Below are 24,309 nucleotides of genomic sequence, written 5' to 3' on the forward strand. Positions count from 1 at the left end.
ACAGAATCAGGGTTTGGGGTGGGCAAGCTCAAGGAGGGAAGGGTTTTAAGGTGGGTTGCAGGGAGCTTAGTGAAGAGCAGAGGCTAATGGGGTCGTGTGGGTGCCCCCATTGCAACCGAGACGACCAGGGCTCAGATGCAGAATCGGTGTGTGTGTGTGACATGGGACAAAGTGGCAGGACAGGTAACAGAAGTTGGGAGGTTTGGTAGTTTGCACAGGAAATGTCTCTCTCAGGTCAACAGTGTTAGGTGGGACTTCTGGGAAGTGACTGGATCATGAGGGTGCTGATCTCATCAATGAGTACATCAATGATAGAAACTGTAGGAGGTAGGATCTAATGAAGGTCACCAAGGCATGCCCTGGAAGGATTTATGGTCCCAGCCTCTTCACAGCCTCTCTGCTTCCTGCGGCCAGGAGGGAGGCATTTTTCTTCCCTGTGTGTCCTTTTAATCATGTTTCTTTCTCACCATACACCTAGAAACATGGGGCCAGACACATGGGGCCAAACCAGTTCTTTCTCTTTCAGTTGGTTTTCACAGGGATTTTGTCACCGTGAGGGAAAGCTGACTACACAGAGGTCCACGGGTAGGGGGCGGGGATGGGCCCACTGGTTTAAATCGAGCGTTTGGGATGATGGGCAAGCATAACAAAAGTGCAGTCTGAGAGTCAGGAGGAGAGAGCTGAAGAAGTTGGGGTCTGGAATACATCTGTGCAGGAAGGCTTTCTGGAGAGGAGCCAAGAAGAGGATCAGACTCACCTAGAGGGTGGAGAAGCCAGAGACTAATGTGGGGAAAAAGTACTTCCCCTAGTGCTGCTAGGATGGCATGAGGGACTAGCGTGAGTGACCTTTCACGTGCTGGGATTGCTCCCAAGGAGAGAATCGTGGGTGGGCACAAACACATTCATTAGGCTGATACTCACATTTACCTAAAGGTACACCAGAATCGGCGGGGGTTGTCCAGCACAGGTGCATGGAATAATACGTAGCATGGACATGCATGTTAAATAGTATTAAATAACACAGCAAACACTCAAGAGATAAAATGGGTCACAAGGCAATGGATAGAGCACTTGTGTGGTGATACTTTGTTTGTGCTCTCACAAATGAAGCTTGCCTGGAGATCAGAGTGCAGAGCTAGCCACTAGAGGCCAGACAGTGGTGGCACACACCTTTAACCCCAGCACTTGGGAGGAGGAAAGAGGACCCTAATATCTGGCTCCAGGTTTTTATTATTAAGACCAATTAGAATTCATGCTACACACTTGTCTAGCCTGTGCTCGGCCCTGGGTTCAGCGCTCTGCTCTGTAGACAAAAAGCATTTCAAGTCTGTGTTAACATTTTAAACAGTTTTTATTACTATGTCACACACCCATTCCAACTAATAATTCAATGGTTTTAGTGTGTTAATTTGCAGATATGTGTGTTCGGTTTGGACCTCCAGCTCACCCCTGCATGATCCGGAAAGCCCCATTCCTGTCTCTCTCCAAACCCCACCTGCTCAGAGAGCCTCCAAATAAAGGAAAGGTGCCAAAATGCCCAGTTTCTCATTCTTGGTGGTTATCACAGCTTCCTCCCCTGAAGTTGCCAGTTGCCCAAGTCTCCACCTAAAGTGCTCAGCTTTGACCATACTTGGGCGCAAACCCAGCTTCTGGAGAACAGGTCATCATCCCTCACCTACAACCTATAAAGTCTCCCTGCTTTAGTATGAGGGGTGTGGCTTCTCCAGCTTCTGTCTCTGGGACTGGAGAACTTGCTAGGGAGTTGCTTTGCTCAAATAAACCTGTTGCTACACCTTTTCAATTTGACTTGATCTGGCTTACTTCGATGGTGGAGAAACGCATTTTGAGGGGCAGAAAAACCCATGACTGTGCAAGCACTACCATAATTAGTTCAAACATTTCTGTCACCTTAATGAGAAACTCCAACCTTTAGCTGTCTCCTCACACATCCCTGTCTCACACTCCACCCTCAAGCCTCAGGCAGTCAGGGAGCTTTCTGTCTCCAGACTCCTCTGTGCTGGACTTTCTTTGTGAACAGATCATTTAGTGTTAGCTGCCATGACTGGAATGGTTCTTCCAAACCTGAAAAAGGAGCATGTTGTTTGTTTTGTCCTAGTCAGATTTGTTCTTATTTTATCCTTTCTCTCTTCCTTCCTTTTCTTTCTTTTACTTTAGATGTCTGTCTGTTTTCTAATGAGAGCAAGAAAGGATGTGGTTTTGGGAGGGAGGGGAGGACCTGGGAGAGGGGAATCACTATTGGAATGTATTGTACGATAAAAATCTAGAAGATATGATGCTTAGGTGATGGGCTCTGCCTTCATGCACAGTGATGGTGTGTTGTTTGACCTCTGTTATCCTGTGTTGATGAAGTGAGAGGGTCCTTACCAGATGTCGGGTACCTTGACACTGAACGTCCCAGGATCTAGAACCATGAGCTGAAGCATTTCTGCTCCTTTCACAAGACTGGAGCTCATATATTCTGATACAGCAGCAGAAAATGGGCAAAGATAATGATCTTTTGTGTCTGTCTTCTTTCACTTAGTGCAGTGTTCTTGAGACTCACACAGTGTGGAATGGATCAGAGCATCATTTACTTCTGTGACTAGATAGTTTCATTGTGTGGCTACAGCAGATTTTGTCCATTTATCAATATATTGCCCTTTTTCCAGCCTTCAGCTCTCATCAGAAAGCCTCTACAAACATTTACTCGTGTGAGCTCTGTATGGGCATGTTTTCAGTTCTCTTGCGTGTGCATCTGGGAGTGAAATTGCTGAGTCATATGATCAGCATGATGAGCACTGTGCTTCACTTATGGGGAACTGCTGGACTGATTTCCACGATTTCATACTCCCACCCATACCATGAGTTTCAATTTCTCTGTATCTTTGTGTTACTTAACTATTTTGATTCTAGCCATTCTAGTGAGTATGAATTAGCATCTCTGGTGTTCTGGCTTATTTATTTGTTTGTTTGTGTTTGAGGTTAGCCTGGCTTATTTATTTATGTATTTACTTATTTACTTATTTATTATTTATTTGTGTGTGTGTGTGTGTGTGTGTGTGTGTGTGTGTGTGTGTTGTTTGGGGTTAGCCTGTAACTCGCTATGTAGTCAAGGCTGGCCTCAAACCACAAATCAGACTTCTTGATCCTCTTTATTTTTATTTGTTTGTTTGCCTATTAGTCGTAATGGTTTTGATCTGTGTTTAGCAACCTGGGCTGGGATCCTGGAGGAAGTGAACTGAGCCGCAGTGTTGGTGTCTCTCCACTTCCTGCCTCTGGATGCCATGTGTCTTCCCTACCATGACTGACTATACCCTTTAACTGTGACCTCTCCCCTCACTGTCAAAACCAAAACAAAACAAAACACTCCCCGCAACCCTTTTCTCCGTAAGTTGCTTTAGTAGAACACTTTATCCCAGCACCAGGGAAGGAAAGACAAAGCCAGGCTGCCCCAGCTCCACAGTGCCCCTTGCTCCTTGACTGTTTTCAAAAGACAATGTTTAGGGGTAAGCATGATTTTAGGCACAGTCATCAGAGCCTCATCAGCAGAGGAACCTCATAGACACTGGGAGGAGATCTGTTTCCTTTTCAATTATGTGCCACTGTGTATTGGCCTTGGGCGGTCAATAACACGCTTCTCGTCATAGGACACATCTTGCCTAGGAGTGCAACCATGTATTTAGGGTTGTGGCAAAGGGCCCTAATGATGGGGCTTGAGTCTCTGGATTCAGCCAGACTTGAAACTGGATCCTAGGAGCTCCCAGGTGTGTGTGTGTGTGTGTGTGTGTGTGTGTGTGTGTGTGTGTGTGTGTGTGCATGTCTATGTATGTATGCACATATACATTTTTTTCCCCTTTAGCTAATTTGAGATGTGTTTGTATGCCCTGCGACTTGAAAAGGTCCTGTCCTATTTGGGTCCCTTGTACCACTAGGATTTGGTGCTCCCAGGCTGAATGAAAAGATTGCTCTAAGACGAGTTGGAGTGTAAACCCTTCATAGGTCGCAGAAGACTTAGCAGGGGGCAGGGAATCTGTGCTGGTAAAGGAAATGCAGGGAAGGAATGAGCTTTAAGGGTAAGCCTGCAGGGTGGCAGAGCAGGGGAGGGTGGCGGGGAACTACTACTGAAGATGTGCACTCTGACAAGTTCAATAGTAAGCATGAGCAAGGCTGGAGGGGGAGCCTAGAGGTCCAGGCAGGTAGGGTGGTGGACTATGGGAGATATCTCCCCCAGCCTGGACGAGTTGATGTGCTGAGAGGGCAGAGCAAAGCTTCTGCCTGTAGAGTCAGTCCCTGCAAGGACAGACGGAAACCAGTTATCAGCTAAGGTAGCAATTCTCAACCTGTGGGCCACATATCAGGTATCCCACATAGCAGATAGTTATATAAAGATTCCTAACAGTAGCAAAATTACAGTTAGGAAGTAGCAACAAGTAGCAACTGTATTAAAGGGTCCCAGCGTTAGGAAGGTTGAGAACCACTGTGCTAAAGGATCTGGGTTGAAGACTCAGAGAACCGCAGTCACTGAAAACACGCAAAGAACTTGGAGAGGCAGAGGTGACGGATGCCAGCTGTCTTGTGAACATGTCAGTCCTTTTTCTGTTTCCTCCAAGGCAGGCCTTCCTTCTTCCGTGTGGGCAGTTTCTTCTGAACTAGATTTTGAGCAATCTGAGCAGGAGGCAGGTGTTCAGTACCAGCCTGAAGGGAGGGTTAGGACTGATTGATTGCCTTTGAGCACAGGCATGTGGACAGGACCCCATAGCCAAACAAACCCCTTAGGACAAAAGGTGACCTCTTTGTGCCCAGGTAGGAGTGGCACCAATTGAGCCTCTTACCCACCCAGTTCAGGACAGAGAAGCAAATGTACCTGAGTGCCAAGAATGTTCTCTGCGTTGGAGAGATGCAGGCAACCTGGGAGCTGGCCTGGGTTGTTCGGCTACCCGGGAAGGGACAAGTGGAGATGCTCACAGCCTGACACAGGCTTCCCTGGACTCTGGTTCTCTTGCAGCCTTTCTTCCCAGATTAGCCACTGTTTTGAGGGCAAACCTAGCCTCACTGCTGCCCCTGGCACCCCTCCAAGCTGAACCCCAAGGATGTCTCGTTTTATGGCAAATTGGCACACTTGCCTTCTGAGGTTGGTAGGGCCCCCATAGAGGAGACTCTTTCTTAGGGCCTCGCTAGGCAAGGGACAGCATCTGGCCTGCGGGGCTGGGGCCGGAGTGGGAGCCTTTCCCACGTGGAGGTTCAGGGGTGCTGTTCGCTTTCTTTGCCCTGGCTGTACATTCCCTGGCTCCTGGCCCCGTGCTCCACCTGGATTCCGATGGGCACAGCAAACGGACAGCTGGGTAAAGCTGCTATGCCTCAGTCAAGGTGAAGGTCACAGCTGGAGCTGCCAGGAGCAGGCCAGCCAGCTGTGGGTGTGCCCTTATTTTTCCTCCCACACCCCAGGCAATACAGAGGCTCATTCATCCAGGCAGGGCAGGGCATGGCCATGTGAATGTCACACTCTGTGCCTGCAGAAAGGGCAGAGGCTTTCTTCCTTCACAGAGACAACAGTCTACAGCCAGGGCTTTGCCCAACCTCTGGGTCCTGGGTCAAGAGGGTATGCTGGGCACACGGTGAGACTCTGGTCTGTGGTCAAGTGCTTAGGCATGATGGTACTTTGTTTTTGGTCACTGTTTTTGTTTGTTTGACTGATGGGGTCTCTTGTATCCCAGGCTGGTCTTGAACTTGCTCTGTAGTTGAGAATGATGACTTTGATTGGTCTGCCTCCATCCCCTGAGTGCCAGCATGCCTGGTTTATGCGGGGATTGAACCCGTGGGTTCATGCTTGCTGGGTAAACGTACTACCAACTCAGTCACACCTCCTGCCTCCACACTCCCCTTTTGAGACAGGTCTTACTACCTAGGCTGGTCTAGAGTTCATAAGCTCAAATGATCCTCCTGCTTCAGCCTCTGGCTTAGGTAAGAGTGTTAAGTACAGACATGGCTTATGGATGCCACTTTTCTAAATGTTAACCCATTTTGTGTAGTGATGGGGTTACCAAGCCTTTGGATGATGAGCTGTGGCCCACATGATGAGCATGACAATGTTGCATGTGAGCAGTGTTATTTATTAAGCAGCACAATGTTATTTATTAAGCGGCGCTGTTTTCCGTTCAAGAAAAGCCACAAGGTACAACAAAAGCCTCTATAAGAGTTTATTAAGGGAACAGAAGGGGTGTGCATAGGCCTATGGAATGACTGCAGGAAGAGAGGAGGGGAAATAGGAGGAATCCGCTTTTATAGGACCCCCACACACACGCGCATAGATTGTGTGACCACATGTAAGGCCCTCCCTCGGATGACTAAGCATCTTGCCTGGCTACTGGACAGAGCATGTGCGGTTATGTAGCTGGGGGAGTGTTAGGAAGTCTAACAAGCGGGCCTGAGAGGGGCCCAAATACATGGCTATTAGCAGTTGTCTGGTAGGGCTAGATCTGGGTTTCTCTCTTTATGGGCCATGGGGGAAGGGCCTGCCTGGGAGGGGAGGCTGAGGCATGGCCTAGTGGAGACACTCTGTCTTCCAAGATTGAGACTTTGGGGTCAGAGCTGGCCCTGATCCTGGTTCTACTGCTAGTTGCTTGATCAGGAGCAGGGCGTCACTCTCTCTGAGGCTACATGTTCCCTGCCATGGGAGGTGTGGCTATGTCTGCATGGCCCAGCATAGGCAGGCATAACTCTGCCATGCTTTCATCCTGGCAGCCACGCACAGACGTTCTACATCCTTCAAAACTAAATCACACTCTTGTACATATCCATCTTCACCCTCTTCAGTCACCTCAGGCAAACCAGACTTCCAAAGTCTCGAATGCTTCAGACCTTTATCCAGTGGTGAGCTCTCAATATCCAAACCCTTCCTGAAGGAATGCCAGTGAGAAGATGGTGGCTATTCACAACACACATGCAAGCAAGCAGAAAAAGAAACAAAACACATAAAATGCTAATTGCCTCTGTTGGAATTTCTAGGCATTCCCCATGACCAAGCACGTGCTGGCAAGATGCTTAGTCATCCAGGGGTCTTACATCCTATGTAATCCGTGCACTGTGTGGTCACATAATTTGCAGAGTGATCATGTAATCTATGCGCATGTGCGGGGGAATCCATAAAAAGCGGATCATAGACCCCTCCCCTCTCTCTCCTTGCAGGACCATTTCCGTAGACCTAAGCACTCCCCTCTGTTCCTTCTCTTAATAAACTCTTATAGTGGGTTTTGTTGTGCCTTGCGGCTTTTCTCTCTTGGTAAACAGTGCTGCTTAATGAATAACACAGCGCCCCATAATAACTAACAGCCTCTAATACCATAAACTAGAGTGATCTCTGTAAGTAAAGCAACTATCTTTTCATACTCCAAACAGTTCAGGGTGGAGAGTACTAGGGAAGAGGAGGCGGCCAGCAGGAGGAAGAGGGGCTGAAGGTGAGGGTCACAAATATAACACATGCGTGAGGATGACATAATTAAACCCATTATTTGGACAGTGAATACACACTAAAGAAAACAATTGTGGTCATTTTGAATTCTGTTCCCTTCATACTGTAATCGCTTCTGGGACTTGGGTACTTTTCAGGTGCCACTGTGGCCACGGCAGCTGGGTCTGCTGCAAAAGGCTCACAACAGCCAGCATGGCTAGTGATGGAGACTTCGAGATGCTCACGTCATTCCCCAGAGGCACCACAGGATGAGGAATGGCTGAGGCTTTGAGTCAGGAGCATTTACAAGGGGCGTATGCTGCTTCCCAGCCTTTTCTCCAAGAACAGTCCTAACTTTGGGCAGATGCCTGGCTTTAGCCAAGAGCCTCATCCAAGAACATTGTGATCTCAATCTCCACTGGCTACTTTCCAGGACCCCGACACTGAGAACCTCCCAGGTCTCAGTAGAACACCACATGAGAACAGCACATAGCTCCCAACACCACGACCTTTCTCAGGTCACAGCCCTGATGGCAGATAGAAAAGGACAGAAATGGGGCCGGCCTCAGGTCACTCTGGGTGTCTGTGTGTGTCCCACCCTAGGTCTGGAACATTCTTACGACCTCCAGTCTGTTAATGGGAATGGTTCCTAAGTGAGGAGGCAGGCACAGTGAGACTTGGTATCTGCTGGCTGGTGCCTGGTCACAGGATGTAGATGGGGTCTCGGTTGTGTTGCCGTGCACTACTGGGGTCTCAGTGTGGCCTTGGGGGTCTCCTGGTCTGAGGCCTTTCTGGTTTGGAGCCAGGACAAGAACCCAACTGCATGAATAAAGTGAGAGGAACAAGACCAACAGTGTGTGGTGCTCTTTATTCAGTCCTTCAGTCGTGCTTCTTACTCACTGTGACCTTTCCCGAACTCAAGTCCCACAGTATGTACGGTGACCTCTGTGAATGCACACGATGAAGGTGAGCTCCAGTGCCCCCTTCTTAGTGAATAGCTTACACACTCACACCAACACCCGAGCTGCCTCATGGACTGCATCTCAGGCTCTACAGTTTTCTGCTGGGCAGGTACACAGCCATGATAAAGGGATGCTGGCAAAGAGCCAATTCAAATCCAGAGAAAAGAAATGTTTTTAACTGAAATAAAATTAGAACATGGCCGTGTCTGTGTCCCAGGATGCTACAGAAACACATTTAAGAAGTTTTTCTCATCTCTTTTAATCAAATAAGCAAATCCAGAAAGGTCAAATTCTAAGGGACTCTGTACTATGAGGGAATATTATAAAAATAATCTGACTCCTGTGACTGACGAATGCAGGTCACCAGGGGCTACATGAAGCCAATACACCTGAACCCCAGTCAAGAGGCCAAGTGCCCTGCCTGGGAATTCTCTGGGTGGAAAACCCAATGGAGACACTTACACTGGAGATCACACCTCCCTTCCTGTCTCGGGGTAGAGACTGATGCGGCCAAAGACAAGGAGGCCAGCAGTCAGGGCCACGGGCTTCAGGACGTGAAGAACAGATAAGCAATTGTAGTGCCACTGCCTAGGAAATATCGCTTTAAAAATTCCATTTCGAGGTCTGAGGTCTGAAAACAAATCATGGACTTAAAAAATTAATTCTTCTTTCTGTGCCCATTAGTGGGACACAAATGAACACCTAAGTTATTTTAGCACACAAGAGGGTATCCGGGAGCAACATGTTTAGACTTTTTAGCTACTCACTGAAGACACTGATGGGCAGTTACAGAATGACAGTTTATACAGAACAAACCGGACAAGAGAGAGAGAATCTTTGATCATTTGAGAACTTTTTATGCACGAATCACTTCTCCCTCTAGCTCCATGGCTCATACTCACTGTGACCCCACCTCTCCAAACAGTCTCCACAAGCATTCTTCCTTATCCCTACACTCACTGACCCTCCCGATGGGCACACAGAACAGCGGTGACTCCACAGCCATCTGCTGGCAGTTCTCCTCTGAAAAGTCACACCCCATAGGTGTTCTCTGCCTCTGTGGCCTTTGTTGATCTCACCTGGTCCTCAGCTGCTGCCAGGCTAGCCATCTACAGCTGGAATGGGCATGGCCCTGGATCAGGCTCGGCACACAGGAGGGACAGTGAGCAGAACTGAGCACTGTTCCTCTGGAAGACAGGAGCCACCTACTGCAGCCAGAAGGTAGCAGGCAGGCAGGCAAAGTGCGCGCGCGCGCGCGCGCGCGCGCACACACACACACACACACACACACACACACACACACACACACACACTGCAGCAGTCTCCTGTCTCTGTAGTGGCTGAAAAAGCCTGTCTAAATGAACACATACAGATAGGGTTCCCTACCCGTCCTGTCCCAAGAGACACTTGTGCTCCTTCTACTTGGTGGCCTGGGTGACCCAGGGTCCAGCTCTGGAGTTACACTTGCTTTTATCAATGTTTAATATAATGGCTGATTCCACATAAGCAATCACAGACTTGATTACAATGAATATATTATTCTAGGTTGATTTTTTCCATTCAACTGTTTATATTCCATCTACTTTGAACAATCAATTGAGAAAACGGGCAGCTCCGAAGTCTTCCCAAGGATGGAGACTGTTAAAACGGTACTGTACACTCTGGGCAAGGGAGACAAACGCGGTCAGGGCAGGGCCTGTCTTCACGGGGCTGCTTTCTTCAAGTCTCGAATCTGTTTAATCAGGTAGTTCTTCTCATCAGCGAACTGCTCATCATCTGTCCTTTCTTTCTGGAAGCTGCTCAGAAATTCAATGAGTTTGGGCTGATTTTTCAACAGAATCTCCACGATAGGCTGCGTTTTGTGAGGGCTGGCCACAAACACCTAAAACAGAGGGAAACATTTGAGCAACGCCTTTCTGAGAAGATTCACATACAAGTGACAGGAACATGATCCATTAATCCTTGTTGCTTGTTTCCCCCATCACCAGTCTTGGGGCATCTGCTTCCTTAGCAGGAGCTAAGCAGCGTAGGCTCCCCTGAGAATGCCATGGTCGCTGTGGTCCTTGCGGCTCATGATGGAACAGTCTCTAGCACTGCTACCCCACAGTAACTCTACCCCAAGAAGGCCAGGGACCCATGTAGGCCAGGAAGAGGGTCCCCAGACTTCCACCCAGCAGGTCCCGAACCATAAGGTGGCGAAGATCAGGCCTTGACCTCCTGGTTACACAGAATCTTAGGCTCCTCCTAGCCATTGGAACAAAGAAGGCACAAAGGTGATTACTAAACACCTTGAGACAAGTGAAAATGAAACTGAGAAACAGCACTTAGGCAGGTAAATCATGGTTATAAATACCTACTTTCAGAAGAAAGCTAAGTTCACACTTTAAGGAACTAGGAAAAGCAGCGAATCAAAGGAACAGAGACGGAGGAGAGCAAACCACAGACAGAGAATGACTAACACCAGAAACTGGCTCTTGAGACGACCACCTTGAAAAGCCTCTGGCTAGGTAAGAGCTAGACTCTGGAAGCCGGGCGGTGGTGGCATACGCCTTTGATCCCAGCACTCAGAGCCAGGTGGATCTCTGTGAGTTTGAGTCCAGCCTGGTCTATAGAGTGAGATCCAGGACAGGCACCAAAACTATGCAAAGAAACCCTGTCTCCAAAAAAAAAAAAAAAAAAAAAAAAAAAAAAAAAAAAAAAGGCTGGATTCTGAAAAGCTAAACTTCAAGCGGAGCATGGCTAGCAACTTTACTGAAACACAAGCTGTGAGTAGTGTCCAATCCAGAGACCGCACTAGTTCCTGGTCTCAGTGTGTGGAGGCTGCCACACCCACAGTCGGGGGAGGGCCAGCAAGGCCAGCACTCCGCTCCTTCTATCCTGCTCACCCAGTCCCTGACTCTAGCCTACATTTAGGGTGGGTCTTCCCACCTCAAACTAATCCAGGCAGTCCCTCACAGATGTGCCCTAACCTTGTCCCTTCAGTTATTCAGGTCCTGTGAAGTGGACAGCCAATATTAACCACCACAGATAACTAAGAAAACAATGTTTAAATTCCTCAAATAGAAAATTTCAGCAAACCTTGATCTGATAAGAGATCAAGTCAGTAACCAACACTACCAACAAAGAAAAGCCCAGGCCAGCTCACTTTCATTGGTAAATTTCTACCTAACATTAAAAGAAAAAAAAAAAATGAACGCAGTGTTTCTCAAATTCTTCAAAGAAGGAAGAGCGTTCCCAGCCCATTCTATGAGGCCAGCAATACTTTGATACAAAAGCTAGATGAAACAATGAGAGAGCGCTCAAAGGGCAATTAATATCCCTTATGAATGAAAGGCAATTAACAGTGTCATACAGACAGTGAAACACCCGATGGATTGTGTTCCCTTACAGATGCCTTTACAGCCCAAAGGTTCATTTTCTAAGGAAACATGGACTTGACAAATTCATCAGGCTAAGATGAGGTCATATTGGGTTAAATCTAATGACTGGTAAGAAGGAACTTAAGATATAGAGGTATATGGGCATGCAGAGAGGAATGTGTCACATGAAGACAGGGGATGCAGTGATGTGTCTACAAGGAAAAACTGCTGGCAATCACCAGAAGCTAGGAGAGAGGACAGAAAGATTCTCCTTGAAGCCTTCTAGAAGAACCAACTCTATTGGCACCTTAGCCTTGGACTTGTGGTCTGCAGAACTTGGGGAGGATAGAGTTCTGTTCTTCAGAGTCCTCTGTGGTACTCTACCATGGCCCTAGGAAGCTGATGTCACATTGAGTGAATGCAGGAAAACCACATGGTCATCTCAATTATTCCAGAATTTGACAAAATTAAATACTTTTCAGATTAAAAAAACAATTCCAGAATGAAGCTGGGTCCTCACCTCATACCCTATACAAAAATCATTAAAAATGAACCAAAGGTCTAAATATAAGAGCTACTAAGACATTTGGAGAAAACTACAGAGGACACATTCACGACCTTGCCCATCAGATGAGCTACACTAACAGTTAACACTTCTGTATAAAGGACACTGTTAGGAGGGTGGGAGAAAATATCTGCAGGTCATAGATCTTACTGATATCACATCTACACTATATAAAGAACTCTTACAACTCAACAACAAGGCATAATCCACCCACAAGGCAAAGGACTTGAGTAGAGCATTCTCCAGAGAGGAGTAAAGCAATGACCAGTAATCCCGCCAACAGAGAGGCTTAGGGCAGTGCAGGTCGCACTGCAGTAGGACGTCGGTCCACACCCCTGCATAGGCACTCAAATATAAAACAGGATGTGTGCTGAGCACAGAGACATGGCAAGCTGGGATGCTCAACGGGGTAGCTGCCATGGAAAAGTCTGGCACCTACTCAGTCAGGTAAGCAGCAAGTGACGGTGTGACCAAAAAATGCTGTCCCCACACAGGGAAAAGGATTGTTCAAATAAACCTGTGCTCCAGTGCTGATAGCAGGAGCAGTCACCAGCCCCAAGTGTTAGCAGCCTGAGTACCCACCAACCAGTGAATGGACGTCCACACCATAGAGTCTGTCATGGACATCACAAGGAGCAATGTGCTGATTGAGACATAACCTGGATTTGACTCCATTTACACAAACTGTCAAAACAGGCAGATCCAGGGTGAAAAGCAGACTTCTGGCTTCCAGATGTAGCAGAGAAAGGAATGGAAAGACTGCCTAGTGCATAAGGTTTCTTTCTGGGGTGCTGGAATGTTCTGACATGACCTGTGGGGGTGACAACTCTAAACACGGAACTCTGCCTTTTAAAATGGTCAACATGTGAATTTTTATAGACATGGCTTTTGCTACAATAAACTAAAATTGTTACTTACCAGAAAGGTATTCCAGGCTTGTTGACACTGTTACACAAACGCCTGCTGTTTACAGAATACCCATGAGTATGGGAGGAATCGCCAGCCATGCCCTGGCCTTTTCTGGTTGACATTTGTTTATGAGAGAGCTGCTAAAGTTCTAACTACAAATTGCCTGGCATTTTGTGGTAACTACATAAATAACTCATAAAAGCAATGCTTAAAAATGAAAGAGAGACTAGGTACACTGGGCAAACCAAGCTTCTCTAGAAGCCTGCTGGAGCTTGCAGGCAGGTATGCTGGATGAACTCTAGGGTCCACACCCTATACCCAAACCCAGCAAAATTGGTCAGGTGGTCTGCAAGCTTTAACATTCCCCTTCGTTTGAGTTCTGGCTGCCTAGCTCTCTGTTCAGAAGGCAGCTGTTTGCTAGACTCTACTGCCACTGACCATCTGAGGCCTTACGGGGTGGGTGGGGCAGGACCCCGAGCTGATGTGTAGGAGACCCCAGGGTGGAAGCTCGCTGCTGACTGACGTGTACAGAACAGCTGTTGTCGCTCCTTCCTTAAAAACCACGTGATTTTCAAAGTACCTCTAAACAAATGTAAACACATGAAAACTGCCTGTTACTTTTTGAATTGTTGCCTTATTGCCTGCATCCCTCAGTTTACATGATGGGTCTCAGAAATGTAATTGATGGAGTTTCCAAGCACACAGAAAAAGGCAGTAGCCACAGTCAAAAATGTTTAAATCAGGAAACCAAGTATTTTGTTCTTCATTTTAGATTCGAATGCTTCTTATGGAAATTAAATCTTGCATACTCCTTCACTGATCTCATCCCAATTCTTTTTACCAGGAAGGATTTGAGCTGATGAGGCATAGGAAGACTTGCTTCAGCTTTGTGGTCTGCCAGAACTCTTTGTATATGTGACATGGAGTTGCCCATGCACAAGTCCATTCCACAGAAGTAAAGGTGAAGTATTCTTACTCTTACACACACACACACACACACACACACACACACACACACACACACACCCAATAACTGGTAGTGTTAGAGGCAGCTAGCTTGCTTCTGTTAAAGAATGACTAGCCAAGCTCTACAAGGGAGGTGCCCATGCCATGGCTGACTAAGCTCCCTGAACACCAAGGCAGGAAGTGAGGGCTGCAGAGGCCAGCAGGCTGGCAATTGAGGTTCCTCTTCAGACACCCAGAGTGCTCACAACAGACACCGCTCTCTCACTGCTCTTTCACTGACACAGGTGAGGAACCAGGGAACAAGTGAGAAGAAAGTAAAGCAGGGACAGGGCTGGAATTCAGCTCAGCGGCGGGAACTTGTAAGGCTCTGGGCTCCATCCCAGTACCACAATAGATACTCACTCAATCCTCTGAACCCCTGCACTCAGACATATTCACTGGGAACAATGGCTTATGCAGCCTTCCATCCTAAAGAAAACTGAGCTTGCATTTTTTTACACACTGGTCTGTATTCTGTTCTTTCATTTAGTATTTTTGTTGTTATTTTATTTTTGTGGTACCAGGGGTTGAATCTAGGGCCTTACACATTACAGTCAAACCTTCTACCACTGAGCCACACACATGCCAGCCCTCTTTGACTTTTTGGGACTATGTTGGTCAGGCTGCTCCTGAAACCACTCTAGAGCCCAGGCAGAATGATCTTCCTGGTCAGCTGGAGGAGCGGCCATTACAGTCCTTTAACACACTCCTTGTATATCGGGAGCTGGTCTCCACTTGAACAACAGCCAGGATGGACTCACTGGGTACTGGCTAGCTGGTTTATACACGCTGTACTTTCTCATCACTACAGGTCTGGGGCGGGGGTGGGAGTCGGGGGAGCCTGCTTGCTGTGTTCTCTGGGTGAGGCTAAGAGCACTGGGACTGGTGCCATGCCAGGGACATGCTGCATGCAGGCAGATCATGCCTTTGGTTTGAAGTGCTTGCTTCTACCCACAGACAAGAGCAAGGAGAGGGAAGGGGATGGCCAAATCACCTCTCATCTGCAAAACAGCTTCAAAAGTAAATAGCAGGTCAAGGGACCAGGAGTGCCTTTGACCTTTCTCCTGGAGGTTTTATTTTTGTTTTTTCTTTTTTTTCCCCCCTCAGCATTCTTCATACTGTCCTTGGATGTCTCTAGGAACTTACTTAGAGATACAGAATACATTAATTTGACTTACACAAATCAAACCTTACAAGTCTGTTGAATGAATATGAAGCTTTCTGATGACTTGTATGCCATTCAGGTTTTAAAGTTTTTAGAAGCAATCATATTGAGACATAATTCACATGTTATGTAGTCTGCTCGTTTAATATATATATATATTCTAATGATTTCTAGTATGTTCACAGAATTGTGTCAACACAATCAACTTTAAGATATTTTTGTCACCCCAAAGAAGCCCTACACCCATCAGCAGTCACATCTACTGTGCCTCCTCATCGACCTTCTATAGACAGACGTTCCATATCAATGGCATCCCGTAACTCAGCACAGTGTTCTCATGACCTATTCCTACTGTGGCGTGCATTAGTTCCCCACACTCTTATTGTCAAAACATTACTGAGTTTCGAGAAGGATTAAAGGATGCAATTCCTGCTTGCATACATTTGGCACAGTCACCCGCACACAGTAATTGCTTACTACATTATTATTATCTCTTTTCTTGAAGTATTACCAATACCACACAGTTGTTTCCCCAAACACCTAACGTCGCACTAAAGCCCCACACCCAGGAGGAGCCGAGGTTCAGTGGCAGAGTGCACACTACTAGATTTGTCCTTGAATCTCCTACAGAAACAGCTTCCTCAGCCACAAAATGAGGGTCCTCTATCTGCCTAACTTTAGGGGGGTGAGGGGCAAGGACTTGTGCTAGGGAAAACACTGACCAACACAGGGTGGGATGCTGGCACTGCCCTTGCCTAGGGATTCTGATACATCTTGGAGATATCACACAACTGTGGAAATAATGTAGGAGATGATGTATCCATTCCAAAATGATATTGAAAGCAACTTCAAATTTTCTAGGGCTGGGGTTCTATTTAGGTTGTAGAGTAATAGCTAAGCATGCATGAGGCTCAATTTCCAGTAAGAGAAAAATGATTATTTTCTTATTCTGAATAGTATCATAGGTACTATATACAGCTTTATTTTTCTTTTATATTTCCTTTTTGGAAAGTGCTGATGACTTCCACAATACCAAGCAAGAAACTCTACCACTAAGCTATACCCTCCAGTTCCACCTTATGAATTTCTTTTTTTTTTATTGAAAAAAAATTATAACATATTTTTGAACTTGTTTTTCCTCTGCCCAATTCCTCCCAGATCCTCTCCACCCAACTTTGTTTTTTGTCTCTCTTAAAATCAATCTCTCTATCTCTCTGTCTCTCTCACATCCCCCCCGCCCCCCCAGAAACCTTTTATGACTTTCTTAAGGGCAGCATGTTTTTACAACAGGAAGAAGAGGCGTCTTGACTGACTTTTCACTGTTCTGCCTCTTTGTTAAATGCCTACAAGGAGTCAAGTAACACCAAATGAGGGCAACGTGAGGTTGAGCACTCACTGCTTAAGAGCATGTCATGAAACATTAAGTCAGCAGTTACTATAAACAGTGTGTGTTTTGAGACAGTCTCCCTAGTTGCCTAGGGTGGCAGCAAACAGCTGGACTCAGGCGACTGTCCTGTCCCAGTCTTTGGACCCAAAAGCACACATTTTTCACACACTGTTACAACATGGGGTGTTAGTAGATCATCGTCAGTTCCCAAGGTCACTTAGTCCAGGGATGTCGTTGGGGCTGCTGCCAGCAGAGCAGGTGTTCGGCTTGAGAGCTGTCCTCAAGGAAAGTGAGTCATTCAAGGCTGGTTCTCCAGCAGCTGACCTGAGGTTCTGCACTCCTTCCAAAGCAACTGGTCGGGAAGCTACTCTTGTCGATGGGCACTGCACTCACTACTTAACTTTTAGCTAGACTGTCTGGTTAGCTTTTGCACCTGGAGTTTTCATGCAAGTGTCCATTTGTAGTAACTGGGACTTGAGTGCACCATGGTGTATGAAGAATTGGTCCTGGCAATGGCCATGTTTGAGTTCCAGTGGCTCTAGGAGTGAGCTCCCATGGTTTGGTGGGAAGTGACAACATGGCTCATTGTCACTGGGGGAATCAGAAATGGAAAGAAAGGAGAGAGGTCAACTAACAGCAGCTCAAGTTCTTTTCTGGGACAGCGAGGACACAAAGACACAAGCCTCAGAGCCCAGCAACTTACCAGATGGACATACCATGCCTGTTGCTGGCACCAGTGAAGAACCCAGACTGCTTCCCCTGACTTTAACCCCAGGATTTCCCATGTCGCAGCTGCACACTTCCAGGAATGGAGTCGCACAGGAGTCCCTGAACTCAGCTACGTAATGGGAGTGGCATTGCTAGCCTGCAAAGGCATTTCCAGGAGCATGTCCCACGGATTCTGCATCTTCGAGGGGAGTGCAACTGTTCATTAAGAACTGAAAAAGTCTAGGACTCTTGCTTTTCTAAATAGCAAAATATTATTTGGGGGAAGTAAACAAGTCACACTTCAGTGGAAGAAAAAGCTGAGGCGCAGGGTAGGCCCAAATTACACGCACACAAGTAAACAGTGGTCAACTATTTTTAAATGTTCCTCCTCCGTCCAACGGTTAGGGAAACCAAATTCGGATTGTCTGAGGACAGAAGCAGGCTATTTCCAGTTTGCCATGCACTAAATCTTCCTATAATCATGCATTTCTGAACGAAATTAGATGACACTAGATCTCATCTCGGATGACAGGGTGCATACTCGCAGGCACAGAGCGGAATGCACACAGCTTTCTGCACTGTCCTTCCTCAGGAGGGTCTGAGGCAGGTCTGCCACTTGGTGTTTCCTTGGTGTTTGCTGGCACCGCCCCTTCATTCTTTGTTCCATTCTGCTTGTTGACTTTTTATGAGACAGTTCTAACAGAGAAGACTGCAGGGAGCAAGGCGTCACGAGGCACCTCAGAGGCAAACAAGCTGTCCATCGCCAGTCTGGCCTGCTTTTAACCAGAGCCCAACTGCTGGACACCTCCCTCGTCCCCATTCCCTTCCTGTGTGCCTCTCCTGAGGTGACCACCATCCCGAAATTGTGTCTGTCTCTCAAACACACACTGTAAGACTGTGACTGCAAAGCATGAATCTAGACAGTCAAGTTTTCAAATTAAAAAAAAAAAAAAAGGGCTCGTCAATTCGGTTCAGATTTCAAGTGGAAATAAATGAAACTTGTAAGTGAACATTTTAATTATTCTAGTGGCTTCTTGGGAAATATCTGGTAGCAGAAACACTAAGTTTTTAACTTGTCACAGTAACTATAGCCTTATAAACTGTTATGTTCTCCACTAAAAGACAAAGAACTCTGTCCCTGAATATACACTTTTAAGACCAAAAATTATGGAGCTCACTGAGCTTTTATGTCTATTCTGGACATCAACAATGAGAAAACCACCCGAAACGGGCAAAAGCTGGCCAGATGCAGTGTGAACTGCAACATTCCTACAGTAGTAAGAAATGGAATTAGTTATCCATAGCTCAGGGCCATTCATACTAGAATAAAAATGCCCAATGATGAAGTAGGATGCCTCCTGTTCTGAAATTACACATAGCACAAATGTTTACTTATGGCACAGCATGATGTGGCAAAACCTACAATATAAATTATTAGTATAATGAATACAACTGAAGGAAAACCCCACAGGTATGTCCAAATTAGTTAGGAGTATGGGATTACAAATGAACGTTTACCTTATATCTGTATATATTTAACTCTATTATCTAAAATTTCTGAGAGGTAATTTTATTACTCAGCAGAGAGAAATGTTAGAAAAAGACCCCATTTTTAAAGCAGGAACACTGAGCTCTGGAAGCTGGGTGCAGCCTCAGGCCTTCCCTTGGGGTCAGAGGAGACGGCAAAAGCTGAATCCAGCACTTAGGCCTTCTATTCTAGATCAGTCTCAGATCACGTTAGGAATCTGTGGGAGGAAATAAGCCTTTCTTTTTTGAAGATTTATTTTTATTCGTTTTAATTATGTGTAGGTATATGTGTCTGCATATGGCCATGCGCATATGACTGCAGGTGCCTTCAGAGGCCAGAGGCATCAAATCCCCCGGAGCTGGAATTACAGACGGTAGTGAGCAACCACATGTGGGTGCTGGAATCTGAACGTGGGTCCTCTGGAAGAGCAGCAAGTGCTCTGAACCTATGAGCCATCTCTCCAGCCCTATGAAGGAGGCACTGAACTGCTAAGTATGGTGGCAGGGCCTCCACGAAGCTAGGCCTGATTGGGTTTCCACCCTCTTGGCTTCTAGTGAATACTAAAGAGGCCTTTACCAGGCAGGTCAAACATCATTTATTTTTCAATGGATTTTAATTTGAAAACAACTGCTTATCTTACTGCATGGTACTGGGTTGCAGGCCCTCTGAGGTCAGGTCAGCTTGCTACAGATATCAAAAGTTCTCTAAATTTATAAATTTATATGCAGAGACCAGAGGCAAATTTGCCCAGTTGTAGCTAGCATTCAAGTAATGATTTTCTGCAATTAGATTAGTGGGAGAAGATAATCTAAGTTTGCAAAACAAAAAGACTGGTTCATTTTCTCTCAAGGAAAGGAAAGGAAAAAGCAGGCACCTTGCCATTTCAAAGTTGGAGCAAAACACACCCAGGCATCAGCTCTTTACCTTAAAGACATGGAAGGCTTCGAACTGGATGTTGGGGCTTTTGTCTCGAAGCAGGTTCATCATCAGTTTCAGGTTCTCTGGTTTGCTGATGTACTTGGTCATAATGGCGAAGTTGTGGCGGTCCAGGATCAGCTCACCTAGCAGCTGCGAGACACAAAGCCAGAGCCATTATTTGATTCTTTAAATACTTCTCATCAAAGTGGAATCAAAACCCAAGACTGGTGTGGAGAGTTGTAAGGCATCTTAAAGGAGGTGTATGCCAGGCATGGTAGTACCTGCTGCAGCCACAGCTACTCAGGAGGTTGAGGCAGGAAGAGCACTTGAGCTCATGAGCTGCAGACCAGTGAGCAGAGTGGGACCCCATCTCAAACAGACAGACAGACAGAAAGACAGACAAAGAAACAACAACCAGGCAGCCAGCCAGGCCTGAAAATGGTATTGTCGTGATTTCATTAAGCTTTCATATGGTTTGCTAAAGTTAGTTTTGAAGCAGTTTTGCAGCCACTCGCTGCTCAGTGTACTAAGAGACAGCCTGATCCACATCTGTGGATCTCTTCTTCCCAGCCACGTACTGCTCTACGAACATTCAGGCAGAACACAGTAACAAAACTGACTGACTGAACGCACACTCGGGTTTGCTGGAGAGTTTTCATGTTAAATAAGTCTTATCCTTGACTTAATTTTTAAAATCAGATTTATTTTATTTTATGTTTAAGTGTTTTGCCTGATTGTAAGCACATGTACAGCATATGTGATTGGTGCCTGGAGAGGTCAGAGGAGGGTGCTGGATTCCTCAAAAGGATTCCCTAGGCCCAGTGCTTGGCTGTGGATCTCTGCATCTGTTTCCCCGAGTTACTGGGTGAAGATTCTCTGATGACAACTGGGACAGTTACCAATCTGATTACAGGAGATGGTCAGTTCAGGCTACCTATCCTCTATTGCTAGGAGTCATAGCTGGGGCCATCCTTGGGGATTTCTGGGAGTTTCTCTTGTATCAAAATGTACCCACTCTACCTATCAAGTCACATCTTTCAATGCTCTCCCCTGCATTCACCCCTCAACCTGATCCTCAGGACTGTCTGCATGCCGCTGTTCCCCCACCCCACTAGCCAGGTAGGTCATTTCTATCCCCTTCCCAGGGGGATCAATGTCCCCTTATATGGTGGTTTCTCAGAAAATTGGGAATCAATCTACCTTGAGAGCCAGCTATACCATTCCTGAGCATATACCCAAAGGATGCTCAATCATACCACAAGGACACCTGCTCAACTATGTTCATAGCAGCATTATTCATAATAGCTGGAACCTGGAAACAACCTAGATGCACCTTAACCAAAGAATGGATAAAGAAAATGTGGTATATTTACACAATGAAATATTACTCAGCTGTTAAAAACAATCAGGAAATTTGCAGGCAAATGGATGGAACTAGAAAAAAATCATCCTGAGTGAGTTAACCCAGACCCAGAAAGACAAACACAGTATGTACTCACTCATAAATGGATATTAACTGTAAACTAAAGCTTAACCATGCTACAATCCACACCCTAAAATGCTCTTCTTACTTTCTGGACTGTTCCTGAAATCCCCCCAGAACAGCATTCTACACAGATGGTTACAGAAATCCTGGATGGGAAGGAGAGAGCACAGCGAACAGCAGCTAGGTCTTTCAGAACAGAAGTCTAGGTGTGTATGTGGAAGTGTGTAGAAGGGGGGGGTGTCTGTTACGATACTTATTCTGTCTTTTCAACACTAAGAACCACACACGATAAGAATTAGCCTTTGGCTGGCCTGCTACTTCTCATCCTGGTGGGGAACTGGGAAGGAAGTGAGGGATTAACCAACCAGTCCTGTAACCTCCTTATAACCTCACCTTGCAGTAAAGCTCCCACGACTCTCTTGTTCCTGGTTTCTCACTCCTGCATCCTATTCTGGGCCACCTGCCACTGCCCCCTTCCTCTGCACCACATTTGGTGAAGTCTGCAGGTTGCACACTTGGTTCACTCCTGCAAATCGTCACATCTTCATCAGTGGGTGCAGTTTCTTTTTTTTTTTTAACATTTATTTATTTTATATATACACAAGTGCTCTATCTGTGTGTGTGCGTGCACACCAGAAGAAGGTATCTGATCTCACTACAGATGGTTGTGAGCCACCATGTGGTTGCTGGGAATTGAACTCAAGACCTCTGGAAGAGCAGACTGTGCTCTTAACCTCTGAGCCATCTCTCCAGCCCCCTGTGGGTGCAGTTTTAACACTGATGTCTCAGAACTTCTAGTCAACGCTGACCCACAATTCTCTTTGTTTCACAGATCTGCTTGGATATTGCTGGCTGATTAACTTCACATCTTTAAAAAGATTTAAAGCAATTCATTTTCCTTTTTTTGTTGGTGACATAGAGGCTTGTCAGCTCCTGAAGTCTTCTTCAGCTCAGTTTCTCTTGTTCCTTCCCGTAGCAAATTAATTTTCAAGGTTTGCTAATTTTCTGGTTTCCAGTGATTCTTGAACATCCAGCTCCTCATCTTTACTACCAGCTTCCTTATTCAAACACTCCCTCCCTTCCATATGAGTAATTCCAAAATCATGATGATTTCCCTCAGTCTTTATTAGTCCCACCCACTCTGCAATTAAAGAAATCTTCCTGAAAGTCAGCTGTATTTATTATTCATTCTACTTATAAAATGAATACAAATGCCTCATTTCCATGGATTTAGGGAAAACAATCGTTAGGATGGCATTTTGATCTGTGCACAGGAAATCACTTCTGCACCTTCCTTCACTTCCTCACTCATGCAGTCTTGTGGCGGCTTAGACTCTGGGTCCTCTCCTCTGGAGTTCTGAGAATGCCTTCACTCCTCCTCCTCCCTCCTGGCGGGTTTCCCAGAACTGCCTCTGGGCTCCTACTTGTTCCTCTTGTCTGTGCCCTACCATGCTAACCCTGTGGTGGGTATCACTGGGGCTATCCTAGCAAGTGGAATCCCCTCTTCACAAACTGCAGAACAGACATTTTATTATAGCGTGAGTGTAAAACTATGGGGAACCTGGGAAAAAAAGACTCTGGAGGCTTAAAGCCCACCCTAGGAACACAGCTAAGCACCGAGGTGGTGTCTCAGTCCTCAGGGTGCAGTCAGACTTTCCCTGGGAGTGAACTCCCAACACCATTCCTAGCACTTCCTGGCTCACCTGAAATTCACCTGGTAACCCGAGAGCTGTTTATCTCAGCAAACTGTCATTATCTGGGTATTCAAACTTCTTTTCTCTCTCCAAAAGCTTGGAGGTGTTCTCATTCCAAGCACCTCTGGAGAGGGAGACAAGTGTTGCCTTCCTGAACTAATTTAGCTCAAAGAGCTCTTCAGCTTTCAAGACAAAGCACCCCTGACTGTAAAGCCAGCAGGGGCTTTTCAGCTCTGAAAATATCTACCTTTCTACCTAGCAAACACACAATAAAACAATGTAACACAAACATAACCAAGTGGCTTCTTTCTTTCTTTTTTTTTTTTTTAAATCTCTGTGTGTAACTTTATTTCTTCATCCTCTATCCCATTCTATGGGTCCACTTGTCTGCTTTTATTATAATAGTTCTGTAGAATAACTTGGAATCTGGTATGGTGATTCCTCTGGCTTCCTTCTTTTTACTCAGGGTTGCTCTGGCTATCTGGGATCTTTGGTGCTTCTATACACAGTGTTTTTTTCTATTCTGTACATAATGAAGAAAATATGGTATACATAGACAGTGGATTTTTTTTTTTTGAGACAGTGTTTCATGTAGCCCAGGTTGGCTTAGAACTCACCATGTAGTTACGATGACCTTGAAATTCTGATTTATCTCCCTAGTGCTAGGATCACAGGCATGTGTTATCACACCTGGATTATGTAGTTCTGGTGACTGAATGACAGAGTTTTGTGCATACTAGGCAAGGGCTCTACCAATTGAGCTACAAATGTCCCCTCCACACACAGAGTGGAGTTTCATTTAGTCATAAAGAAGAATGAAGTATGTTGTTTACTAGAAAATGGATGCAACTGGAGGTCTCCATACTAAGCAAAATAGTCAGATCAGAAAGAGAAAAATCATCTGTTTTCTCTTATTTAAAAAATCACTTGTATGCACATATGCCATGAAGATGAAAGTCAAGACTGGAAAAATGAGGGAAAGAGAGGAAGGAGAGAGAAATGAATATGTTCAAAATATATGACATATTAGTATGTAAGTATCTTTATGAAGCCCCCATACTACATACAATAAGGTACACTGCAATAAATTTTTACATAAGAATTTACACAGATTCTTCAGTAAGGATTTGTTGAAGTTACATTTATGAGATCAATTCAGATTAAATCATTCCAATT

At 45.8% G+C, this 24,309-nt stretch overlaps 1 protein-coding gene across 2 annotated transcripts in view; it reads right to left on the reverse strand.

The window, feature by feature from the left end:
• Nucleotides 1-9,927: 9,927 nt before the first annotated feature.
• The window catches only part of Cab39l (calcium binding protein 39 like), a 120,865-nt gene continuing 106,483 nt past the window's right edge, over nucleotides 9,928-24,309 (reverse strand). For both annotated transcript variants that reach the window (XM_059273552.1, XM_059273553.1), the window contains 2 exons: nucleotides 19,960-20,103; nucleotides 9,928-10,291 (listed from right to left, as the gene is read on the reverse strand). In XM_059273552.1, the coding sequence (XP_059129535.1) occupies nucleotides 10,112-10,291; nucleotides 19,960-20,103 (324 nt within the window). In that variant the 3' untranslated portion in view covers nucleotides 9,928-10,111. The remainder of the gene's footprint in view (nucleotides 10,292-19,959; nucleotides 20,104-24,309) is intronic.

The sequence above is a fragment of the Peromyscus eremicus genome, chromosome 9, assembly GCF_949786415.1.
Source record: "Peromyscus eremicus chromosome 9, PerEre_H2_v1, whole genome shotgun sequence".
NCBI classification, from domain to species: domain Eukaryota; kingdom Metazoa; phylum Chordata; class Mammalia; order Rodentia; family Cricetidae; genus Peromyscus; species Peromyscus eremicus.